The following is a 12,787-nucleotide window of genomic DNA, read 5'->3' as shown; positions in this document are numbered from 1 at the left end:
TTAGAGGATACATTTCAATCCACCTTCGTATGGAGGCACCACTTGTGGTTTGACACAGCATAGTTCCACTGTGACATTTGTCACATTTTCCTGAGCCCTACCTTCCCACAGAGAAAAGGGCCATTTCATGCTGTAACCTTCCACAAAATCTTTCAGAAGAGCTTTTTAATAATTTGGAGGTTATAACAGAGATGGTGATCCAACCAACTTAGACAAAAGCCTACGGTCAAAATTAAACCTGATTGAAATTACAAGGAAAAGTCCTGGGTGAAAGCACTCCATTTATGGCTGATTAAAATTTATAATGTATTTGTTCCCAAGATTCTCAAGAGAGAAGTCACAAATCTGTTTGCTTCTGGCCATAAGTTTTGCATCCAAATTTAAGACTGGTGACTGAGAGGTAATGGTAGTCAACTAATCATGGTATGGCTGTGGAGTTTTGTTTGTTTGTTTGTTTCTGTTTATTTTTAGAGACAGGATCTTCAGGATCTTGCTTTTTTACACAGGCTGCCCTCAAACTCCTGGGCACAATGGATCCTTTTACTTCTGCCTTCCAAGTAGCTGAGACTACAGGCACACACCACTGCACCCAGCTGCAGAGATTTTTTTTAAAACCAACAAATTCGCTGTTTTCCTCCCTGACTGCCAGAAGATAGGCCGCCATCATGAACGACACCGTAACTATCCACACTAGAAAGTTCATGACCAACCAACTACTTCAGAGGAAACAAATGGTCATTGATGTCCTTCACCCCAGGAAGGCAACAGTGCCTAAGACAGAAATTCAGGAAAAACTAGCCAAAATGTACAAGACCACACTAGATGTCATCTTTGTATTTGGATTCAGAACTCATTTTGGTGGTGGCAAGACAACTGGCTTTGGCATGATTTATGACTCCCTGGATTATGCAAAGGAAAATGAACCCAAACATAGACTTACAAGACATGGCCTGTATGAGAAGAAAAAGACCTCAAGAAAGCAACAAAAGGAACGCAAGAACAGAATGAAGCAAGTCAGGGGGACTGCAAAGGCCAATGTTGGTGCTGGCAAAAAGTGAGCTGGAGATTGAATCACAGCCGAAGGAGTAAAGGTGCTGCAGTAAAGGCTACCTGTGTCCATTTTGGATTTTTCACAAGCAGATTAATAAACTAAAAACTTTAATGTGGAAAAAAAAAACAAATTCTATAATGTACAACCAAGTATTACTTTATAAATATGTTAGGCCATACCTACTTTCATCTAGAAAACAATTGCTAGAATAAGATAAATGGGCCAGTCAATACTCTCAGATAATATAACAGGAGAGTTCTGATAGGCATCGAACCAATTTCATTCCTCTCATAAAGAACCCCTCTTTGCTCTGCCCTGAAATCAAATACTTTCCGTGACATTTTTCCCGTCCTGAGGAGTTGAGAATTCTCCTAGTCCTATCTCCTCACCTTCCCAGACAAAGTTCTACACAGCATCATCTACACTTACTGTCTTCTTATGCTCATCTCCTAGGAGGTCCTCAGCCTACTGCCGTCTGCCTTCTCAGGCTGTCACAACAGCAACCCATGTTCTCATAAATGGTAAATGTCACTAAACCTAAGGAACAACTTTCAGCCTTAATATTCCTTGGCCTCTAAGCAATGACAAGGCTTATAATTCCCTCTCTTCCTAGAGTTTCTGGACAGTGCACTCCCATGGTTTCCAGTAGAATATACAGAAAAAGCCCACAATCTCTGAAGCTAGAATGCCTGGTTTTAAAACAGCCCTACCATATATTGGTTGGTGACAGTCTCGAAGTTACTTAACCTTTCTGGGGCTCACATATTTTTCATCTGTAAAATCAGGGATCATAGTAGCACCAACCTCTCAAGAATATTAAATTGATCTAATATATGTAAAAACATATAATACAGTGCCGGGCACATAGTAAGTGTCATATATGTTTTAGCTTTTACCATTATTATTATTATTATTATTATTATGCTCCTTCTCTGGTCACTTCTTCTTTGTTGGTATTTGTCAAGGTTTGTTCCTAGAATCTCTCTTTGCCCCATTATCCTTCTATTTAGTGATGAGGACTGACCATAACCTCCAGTCCATTCCTATTTCTTGAACATTAAACACATATATGCAACTGCCTGCTGCGTATTTCAAATTCAACATGTCCACAGATGAATTCATCTTCTCCCTTCAAAGCCCATTCCTCCTCAGTGTTCTCTTTCTCTAAAATTACAGCCACCTCCCACACAGTCATCCAAGCCAGAAAGCACAAACCATGCCTGTCATTCCCCTCATCTTCCAAATGCAAACAAGTCCTGCAGATCCTGCCTACCTCCTTACTGTTTTTGAGAATATCCCTTCCTCCTCTAACTGTGTCAGTCTAGTCTAGGTCATCACTATGTCTCTCCTGGATCACCATATACCTTCACTGTGAGCCTTATCTTTCCCTAAACATTTTCCACACAGCAAAGAGAGCTCTCTTCAAATGCTCAGATCTGCTTGTGTTTCTGACCCCACTTAAAAGTCTTCCATGTCATAACTAATATGGTCCACAGAGCTCTTCACAATGTAATCTGGCCCTGCATACTTCTTAAGCCTCATTTATTATCCCTCTCCCTCTTGCATAACTTTCACCCCTTCAGATCTCTGTCCCCACTGGACCTTCACATACATATGCTGTTTCCTCAGCCTGGAACTTTTTTCCATCTCACAAACTTCCCCACTTCATCTGACTATTCCTGTCCAAACATGTTTCCTCAAGGAGACTTCCTCTGACACCCACAGTATATTCAGTACCCTACGCTCATAAAAAAAACTGCAGTCTCTTAATAATATTGTTTTCTTACAATTTATTCAAATATTGAAAGTTATCATGCAAATAAATAATTGGAAACTGTGATACATACTATGAAGGAAAACATCTGTTTCCCTCACCACACTATAATCTCTTAAGGGCAAGACCTTTTCTGAACTCAATGCCTAGAATAATAGTCTTTCACATGTATGTTATATATATTTGCATATAAATCTGTAGAAGAAGAGGAATATCATTAATGCCAACAGGAAAATACATAATGGAAAAGAAAGAGAAAGACAGCATCATTGCCTATCAGAACTCACCTGTTACATTATCTGGGAGAATTGACTGTCAATACCCATCTCCACACACCAACCTTACACCTCCAATTTCATCTCCATAGCTTGAACGAAATGAAAGGTGATCTATGAAATAGCTGAGATAATCCCTGATACATGTTTTGAATTGGTCAAGAAATATTAACAATTTGTTGTACATGTTACATTGCAGTAGACATCAAACTCTATTCAAACTAAAAGACCTCAAAGATTGTAGAAGCTAAAGGCAAATGCCATTATATGAAACAAGTACAAGAAATTGGTATACAAACAATATGTGAAAAATAATTTTTTAAATTTAAAATCTGTCTGTAATGATTCTGCCTTAGAGTCCCAGGTAATAAAAGATAACCAGATAAGATTGCTAAATAGAAATGGTAGACTAAAAATACATTGGGTTTTTTTATATATATTTTTGCTCTTTATCTTCTTGCTCTTCCTCTCTCACCCCCTTTTTCTTCTTCTCTTACTCCATTCTTTCTCCCTCTTTCTCCTCATCCCCTGCAATAAATAATATACTACCGTATTAGTTTGTTTTCACACTGCTATAAAGACATACTTGAGGCTGGGTAATTGATAAAGAAAAGAGGTTTAATGGACTTACAGTTCCACATGGCTGGGGAGGCCTCAGGAAACTTACAATCATGGTGGAAGGTGAAGTGGAAGCAAGGACCTTCTTCACATGGAGGCAAGAGAGAGAAGTGCATGCAGGGGAAATGCCAGACACTTATAAAACCATCAGATCTTGTGAGAACTCACTCACTATCATGAGAACAGCATGGGAGAAACTGCCTCCATGAGCCAATCACCTCCCTCCCTTGACACATGGGGTTACATGTGGATTGTCCAGATGTGGGGATTACAATTGGAGATGAGATTTGGGTAGGGACACAGAGCCCAACTATAGCAACTACATTATTCATATAATGTCAGAGATATCCCCCTGACTGGAGATTTGTCAAGGAAATCAAACTGGAATCAAAATGTTTTTAAATATAAAAATGACATTATAATTTTTGTTAAAATCAAATAGTAAATGGATAAACAAGGAAATGTCAGACAATAATCTTGAGAAAGCAAACAGAACATGAAATTACTTCTATAAATTAATGTCAGATAATTGCTAAGAGCAGAATCAATTTTATGGAAGAGGGATAACACAAAATGTTTCAAATTGTTTTCTTTTAAATTGGTGGTATGGGTATTTTGGGAAAGATAAACCATTATAACTAACTCCAGAACTTGGTCTTAGCTATTTGAGACCTCGTCTTAAGCAGAATTACATGTTTTAACTTAAGCCTGAAAACCCCACTTTTTCTTGTAAGTGATTCTTGAGAACTTATTTGGAGCTTCTATCAAGTAATTGGGGCTACCCACAGACTACTGAATAGAGGACAGTTTTATCCAGGAATTCCTTCCAGTTTTATCAAATAACAGCTTTGGAAGGGACAAACATGGAATCATCAAGAGGGGGAGAATACATGCCTACGACATCATATCAAACAAGGTCTTTGTTCAATGACATGCCAGGGAGGTCTTCCCTCATCCCTCTATCTGAAACTGAAACCCTCCACCACACTCCCTATTCCATATTTCTGCTCAACATTCTCCTCAACCATTCCTACCATCTAATATACAAAATATTTCATTTATTCATCCAGTTTGTTTTCTGTCTCCTTCCACCAAAATATAAGCTCCACGACATCAGGAATGATTTTTTTTTTTTTTTTTTTTTTTGTGACGGAGTCTCACATTGTTGCCCAGGCTGGAGTGCAGTGGTGCGATCTCAGCTCACTGCAAGCTCCACCTCCCGGGTTCACGCCATTCTCCTGCCTCAGGCTCCCAAGCAGCTAGGACTACAGGTGCCCAACACCACACCCAGCTAATTTTTTGTATTTTTAGTAGAGATATAGTTTCACCATATTAGCCAGGATGGTCTCAACCTCCTGACCTCATGATCTGCCCACCTTGGCCTCTCAAAGTGCTGGGATTACAGGTGTGAGCCACCATGCCCAGCCAGGAATGATTTTTTAATCTATCATATTCACTACTGTATTCCCACAGCTAGAACAGGACTTGACACATAGTAGATGCTCAATAAATATTTGTTGAATGAATAAATAAAATAAAATCTATTCTTGGAATCAATATGGTAACTGACAGTGCATTTCAGATTACCTTTACCTCTACATGGTTCAGTTTAATGTAGCTGGAAGTCTTGTCATAGATTAAATTTAAAAATGATTTTCTGCACTAATAATAAGAGTTCGATAGTCACCTTGATCAACAAGGAAGTGCTAATCACATATGAGTCAATTCAGATTAACTCCCCAGAAATTACTCTGTATCCACATTTACATGAGTGGATGTCCAGAAGAAAGTATATAGTAAGTCCCTTTGTTTGGAGAATCATAAAGGAGAAACTACCTCACACCAGAAATGGAATGGGGAAATAGAAAGTGGTGAGAATTCTGGGTCCTCAAAATGGTAGACATCTGCACCCACCATGATCAGATAATCCAGAGCAAGCTTGCAGCCTAGGAGGAGGGATCATGGCAAATAGTCCTTGTATCAGTGCCTGGATCAAGAGCTGGAGTAGAGCACCCAATTAATCTGCCATTGCCAGTCCACATACAGTAAAGAAAATGTTGCTTGCTAATTCCCTGGGGAATCCAAGAACTGATGTGCTAAGGCCAACTGAACATCACCCAGAATTCCCTACCTAGCAGTCAAGGTTCCATTGATTTGCCCAAATAGATGTCAAATATCCAGTACTATCAGACTGGTCAGTTTTTCCTTATCAGATATGCTCTTACAATATACATTTGCCATTTTTCAGCTAATTGCTCAAATTCCAATTTCCTCCAATCCAATCCATCTACTTTCCTTAAGATGTAATGGCAAGACATCTTCCTCTCTGCCTTCCTTGACTAAACTAATTCCATACTGCTCTTCTTCTCAGATTTCCTGTGGTAATTATAAAAATAATATCTTAGATTTGCAGAGAAGTTGAGAATCTACAGAGCACATTCATGGTAGTGCCCCCCCAGTTCCCCTCCCACCCACACACACCTTCTTTCTGTGTCCTAACCAAAAATCTTAGAGTGCCTTGACCGTTTTGTGACCTGGCCAGCTGTAGGTTTTTCCCAGCAGGCTTGAACCCAAACTGGGGCTTTGAACATTCCTAAGCACTAATAAAGGCATCTAGGTCATTGCCCAAAATACTCAAAGAAACTGGCTGTAGCCCTCAGCTGAATTTCTGAAACCCTAATATAAATTCCCTACCCTTACCCACTTCTGCAGACAAACCAATGTAGAACACCCCTTTCGTGTTGTCTATCTTGAGGACTGCTGCAGCCCTCTGTAAGTTACCCTAATAAATGTTTTGGACTGATCCCCCTGGCATTTGGGCTTCTTTCTTTGGAATCCCAACTGGCCCCATCTCAGGACAGTTTGGGACATGCTCTTGTGGGGACTCCTCTGCTCTGGGAGTGAGTCCAGCTTCAGGTTCTGCATTCACATACTTACTTAGATAAATAAACAGTATAGACACATGTTTTTCTTGTACCTGCAAGCCCTATAGCCTTTCCACAGCTTGCTCTTCCCAATCCTAGTAGGGTTCACCCAGGAGTACACACGTTAATGAAGAAATGAAATTAGTTTATTATATTGAAAAGTACTCCCAGGGCATTTGTCTTGATAGCAGCTGAGTTTATTTTGTTATTTCAGTGATGAAAGTGCTTGGTAATGATCCAAAGCAAACTAATCTTTTTCAAAGTTTTTAGTGTTTAGTGTTAACAACAAAATTTAATGCTTGGTGTTAACAACAAAATTCCCTACCTGACACGGTATTAAAATGTTTTACATTCAATTTTCTCAAAGACTCAGGTATGTGCTACATGCCCATTTTGCAGATTAAAAACAACAACAACGACGACGACAAACTAAGTCTTAAAAATGCTAACTAATTTGCCCATATAAGCAGATTGAGAATCTGAATCTGCTCTGTATGACTTGAAAGCAGAAGCCCTTAGGCAACACACTCTGCAGTCAGGCACTATTCTGTTACACACAGTGTACTGTCAGGGCTGCAGTACAACAGGAAGTCATCTCAGATATCACCAGGAACATTCAGGGTATAAAGCAAATGTGTACAACTGCCTGGGGCCTCAGGCAGAGCCATGCAGTGACTAAGGGAGGCAGCAGGAAAGGGAAGAAGAGGCTGAAGCTAAATAAGACTGGAAATATTCAAATAAACCATGCTCCCACCTCATCCTCAAGATAAAAAGAGCTTTTCTTGGGGAAAAAGGGCTGAAGGCTTCACTTCCACACACACCGCTGAGGTTCCAAGTGTTTAAGAGATTGTCTTACCTTATTTTCTTCTTTAGTGCTACCTGCTAATCTTCCTTTTAACCAGACTTATCTGACCATATGAATAGATTCAGGGTTTGAAAAAGTTCAGGACACAGTGAGCGCCTCAGTCATTAGCCTAACAGTCTAATTTTCTTTTCCAAATATTATATTCTACTTTTTTATTTATTGTCATAGAGCATAATGAATAAATGCACAGATTTTGTTTTGCCATGCACTCACTGTGGGACCTTGGAAATGTTGCTTAACCTCTCCATGCCTCAATTTACTCATCTGTAAAATAGTGATAACAATGGCACCTATCTCTTTGGAGATACTGTGAGGAATAAATGAGATAGTATATGTAATGTACTTGAGATATTGCCTGACCCAAAATAAGCTCTCCATAAGTATTTGCTATTATGATTATTATATAAGTAATGTGTCATAAGGATTATAAAAAATGATAGCTAATATTCAATGAACAATGATGCTAAGTGCTCCCCATTTATTTCTCATATAAACCCTGGAAGGTAGACATTCTTACTGTACCAATTTTACATGAAACAGAGGCCCAGAAATGTGAATCCACAAATTACCCGGGCAACAAATGACAGAGTTAGAACTCAAGCCTACCAATCTACTCCAGAATCAAGCTCTTAACTACTATATTATTTCAAGTAGGTAATGATACTTGCTAAAAGATACTAAAGTTTTGCTCTGTGCCAGGTATAGCTGCAATAGCTTTACAACTCTTTCCTCAATTAATTATCACAACCACCTTATGGAATGGATGCTTTTATTGTTTTCAACATACAAAGGAGAAAACTGAGGGACCAGGCATTAGACAACTTGGCCAAGACCACATATTGCATTAGTTCGTTTTCACTCTGCTATAAAGAACTACCAAAGACCAGACAATTTATGAAGAAAAGAGGTTTAATTGATTCACAGTTCATCAGGCTGCATAGAAGCATGGCTGGGAGGCCTCAGGAAACTTCCAGTCATGGCAGAAGATGAAGGGGAAGCAAATTCACCTTACCATGGCAGAGCAGGAGAGAGAGAGCAAGGAGGGAAGTGCCACAGTTTTAAACCATCAGATCTCATGAGAACTCACTCACTATCATAAGAACAGGATGGGGAAATCCACCCCCATGATCCAATCACCTCCCACCAGGTCCCTCCCCTGACACTTGGGGATTACAATTCATCATGAGATTTGGATGGGGACACACAGCCAAACCATATCACACATCTAGTATGTGACTAAGGTAAGTGTACCCCATACGAAGAAGTAAACAAAGCAGAGGTGCTAAATTTTCATCTCTGTGACCTAATACCAGATAGAAGACAACAATTTTCAAAAAGGAAACTCCCTTCTGGTATGTTCATCTGAACAGTTTCTAAGCCAGTGTGACTCAGAGAAAGACTCAATACTGGAATCATAAAAGAAGAAACTGATTAAATGCTAATACATTTGGTTTTACCTTACTACTCAATCGTTTTCTGCCTCTACTAGCAGCCATTTTCAATAGTCATTTTTAATGTCCTACACCATTTGAATAGAATATAATTCACTATTAGCAAATATGAACCAACTTTTCACATGAAGCAAGACCATTGGTTTCATTTGGTTCATGACCCAAGGAAATTATGGACAACGCAGGGAGAGATGGTGGCTGAGTATTCATTCTACGTAACTATGACACAAAGGAGAATCTGCCAATGATATATTTGGTCAAAACCCGCAGGAATTTACAGTCATGACTTAACAATATTAATGGATAACAATTTATAAGGTGTGAAAAAGGATCATACACTAGCCCAATATACTCTTGAAGTCTTTGTGCAAATTATAAAGATGTGCTTTATGCTGCTATAAGGACACATGCACACGCATGTTCACTGCGGCACTATTCACAATAGCAAAGACTTGGAACCAACCCAGATGTCCATCAATGATAGACTGGATTAAGAAAATGTGGCACATATACACCATGGAATACTATGCAGCCATAAAAAAGGATGAGTTCATGTCCTTTGTAGGGACATGGATGAAGCTGAAAACCATCATTCTCAGCAAACTGTCACAAGGACAAAAAACCAAACACCGCATGTTCTCACTCACAGGTGGGAATTGAACAGTGAGAACACTTGGACACAGGATGGGGAACATCACACACCGGGGCCTGTCATGGGGCGGGGGCGGGGGTGGAGAGGGATAGCATTAGGAGATATACCTAATGTAAATGACAAGTTAATGGGTACAGCACACCAACATGGCACATGTATACATATATAACAAACCTGCACGTTGTGTACATGTACCCTAGAACTTAAAGTATAAACAAAAAAAGAAAGAAAGATGAGCTCTGGTTTGGTGAGCATAACACAAACTTGACTGTAGCTTCAGCACTCTAAACCAAGGGCTTGGTGTATGTTCCAAACAGATCTTGATGAATCTGAGATAATATGGGAAGGTACTTTTGGAAGTCTTGAGAGACATGATCAATAGCAAAAACAGAAACATGCTGATACAGATCTTGAGAAGAGAATAAATACATGGGTCAAAAAGGAAAATGGCAAGCAAATTTTCTTTACAGGACAATTGTGTGGGAGGATGGCAATGTGTTACAGGAAATAATACTTGTCAATGGGTAGGACAAACTTATTAGATCCCTTATATTTATATCAGAATTAAGTACTTGACTTGCTGGAGAAAAAACACAAGAGGAATATATGAAAGAGCAATGAATAAAATTTAAGATTTTTGTGGATTTTTTAGAATGTTACTCTAGGTAATAAACAGGTTGTGATCAATTATGTTATCACAAATTAACTACTATCACAAATTAACAAGGAATGGTAAAGAACCCCAATTAGGAAAAGAGAAGACATGATGACAATGGTAATAAAAATGGACCAAAAAAGAAAAAAAAAAAAAACAAAAACACCTGGCAGTTACTGGGCACCTAATGCTGTGAGCTTTACCTTCATTACCTTCACAATAACCTTATGGGAAACACCATTATTAGTACCACTTTACAGATGAGGAAACTGAAGCGTAAGAGGTTATGTGACTTAACCAGGATGTCATGTAAAGTAATAGAACTTGGATTTACACCCAGGCAGTTTAACTCTGGAGTTTACCTGCTTGACCAACAGACTATACAGTCATGAGTTAAACTGACAAAAATAGCCAAAATTGACAAGAACATTGATGCAGGTAACTAGGCACATCAAATGTTGTCCCACCTCCATTTGCATGGGGAAAAGTCAGAATGATGATGTTTCTGATAGCGATAGAATACGTGACCAGAATAGAGTGATGGAAATAAGAAGATACAATGAAATTCAAATACTGTTAAAATGACTTCTCTACTAACCAGGAAAATAGCTTACAATAAGGAAGACTTAGAATAAACAAAATGGAATGAACTTCCATGCCTGGCTTCATCTTGCCTCTGGAATTGACTGAAAACAAGTTTGCTGTGTAGGCGTTTCATAGTAATGACTTTACTATTATTAACAATGACAATAGTTCTAGGCAGTATCTCATATTTACATAGCAGCCTTCAACATAGGAGCAAAAGTACCTGGCAAACATTCTCATTTTTATTATTGATGCCTTAGATTAATAAAGTGCCTTTCTGTCAAAGAGCTCATTAATCCTTACACGGACTCCTGTGACACAAATAGGCAAGCAATCCATTTCTACATTTTACATATGGAGAAACCAAAGCTCAAGGACCTGTGCATAATTGTTTAGCAAGATTGTAGCTGAGCCTAGAATGAAATCATAAAGAACCCATGTTTTCCTGCCCTTGAGTGAAACTCTATCTCATTTACAGCTTCTTACTCCAAATTATCTGAGACATTGGGGCCTTCTTTAACAACTAGACCCTCCCACTCAGATTTTTACTGCCTCTTGTTCAAGCTGGATTCCCTCTCTCTCCTTCCTTTTAACTGCTCATCCTGCTTCTCTTATCTCTCTTCTTCAAAACAATATTACTGCCAGAATCATTTTCTTAAATCTGTTTAGAGAAAAAGGAGCGGTTCTTCATCGTCTATAGAAACAGACCCCAAATTCCTTCACAGATCTTTCAAGGCCTCCCTTATTCTGGCCCCAATCTATTTTCCTAGCCATGTCTCTGATGCCACATCCCCTATGCATAAGTCATGCAAACCTAAACTTCTGAACTCCAAACCCACTCTGCTCCTTGATCATTCTGCTCCTTCTTCCAGAAATTACCTTTCCAACTCCAGCACTATCACAATATGTTCGCATTTCCACCCCAGTGCTGTCTTCCTCATGAAGTCCTCCTGACTTACCATCTGGAAAGGACTGCTTCCTCCAGCTCCTCCATGTTTAGTCTTATTCGTAACACTCATCACATTTTACCTAGGACTACAGTGACTTATGACAGAACATCTCTCGTTAGAACATTCTGTCACTGAGATTCCCAGAGTCAGGTCCCACGTCAGATTTTGTGACAGGTAATGGGTGAAAATGAGAAACATCCCCGCTTTTGTGAGGCTTATAGTCTGGCAGCCTTCCTCATTTACGGTACCTTATCTAAATGGCAAAACACTATTTTCTCAAGGGTGTTACATAATAGTGCCAGGCTAGATGCATAAAAGAGACATTTATTCATTACATACAACAGATACTTTTTAGGAGTGGTTCTCAAAGTATAGTATACAGACCTCTGAGGGTCCCCAAGACCTTTTCATGTGGCCCCCAAATTAGTCAAAACTAATTCCAAATAATATGAAGACATGGTTCAACATTGTCACTCTCATACTCTCACAAGCGTATGGTAGAGTCTTCCAAAGGTGACTTGATGTTTGGTATGACAAAAAATTGAAAGAATAGGTAGATAGGAGAATTCAGCTGCTTTCTGTTAAAGCAGTCATTAAACAGATTAGCGAAAGGGTAAAACAACGCCACTTTGTCACTAAAGTATTTTTATTTCTTAAAAGTCGTTTTCATAAACAGATAACATTATTTATGTTAACATGTAATGGGTTCACAATCATTCATTTTTAAATAAATTACATACATATTTAAAATTTTATATTTTAATTTATAAAATGGTAAATACCAGTGGCTATAGCAGAAATTATTTAGGTTTCTCAATACCTTTCAAGAATATAAAGGGATCATGAGACTAAACCGTTTGAAATTACTGCCTGCGGGCAGTGGGCTCATGTCTCTCTGCAGAACCTCATTTGAGAATGCCTGAGTAGAAGCTGAGTTTAGAGACAGGGTCTTGCTCTGTCACCCAGGCTGGAGTGCTTATCACAGTC

The 12,787-nt window shown here is 38.9% G+C and overlaps 2 protein-coding genes across 10 annotated transcripts in view; one reads left to right on the top strand and one right to left on the bottom strand.

The window, feature by feature from the left end:
• MAPK10 (mitogen-activated protein kinase 10) overlaps nucleotides 1-12,787 on the bottom strand; it is a 339,795-nt gene that overhangs the window by 310,077 nt on the left and 16,931 nt on the right. The gene's annotated exons all lie outside the window — the stretch shown is intronic.
• Nucleotides 512-1,166, top strand: LOC117085364 (40S ribosomal protein S24-like). The gene has a single exon (XM_033214182.1). The coding sequence runs from the start codon at nucleotides 666-668 to the stop codon at nucleotides 1,056-1,058; it is 393 nt and encodes a 130-aa protein (XP_033070073.1). The 5' UTR covers nucleotides 512-665; the 3' UTR covers nucleotides 1,059-1,166.

This window comes from Trachypithecus francoisi, unplaced genomic scaffold (assembly GCF_009764315.1).
Source record: "Trachypithecus francoisi isolate TF-2019V2 unplaced genomic scaffold, Tfra_2.0 Lachesis_group1, whole genome shotgun sequence".
NCBI lineage: Eukaryota > Metazoa > Chordata > Mammalia > Primates > Cercopithecidae > Trachypithecus > Trachypithecus francoisi.
Note: the sequence above shows the minus strand (reverse complement) of the source record. Positions and strands in the feature narration are given on the sequence as shown.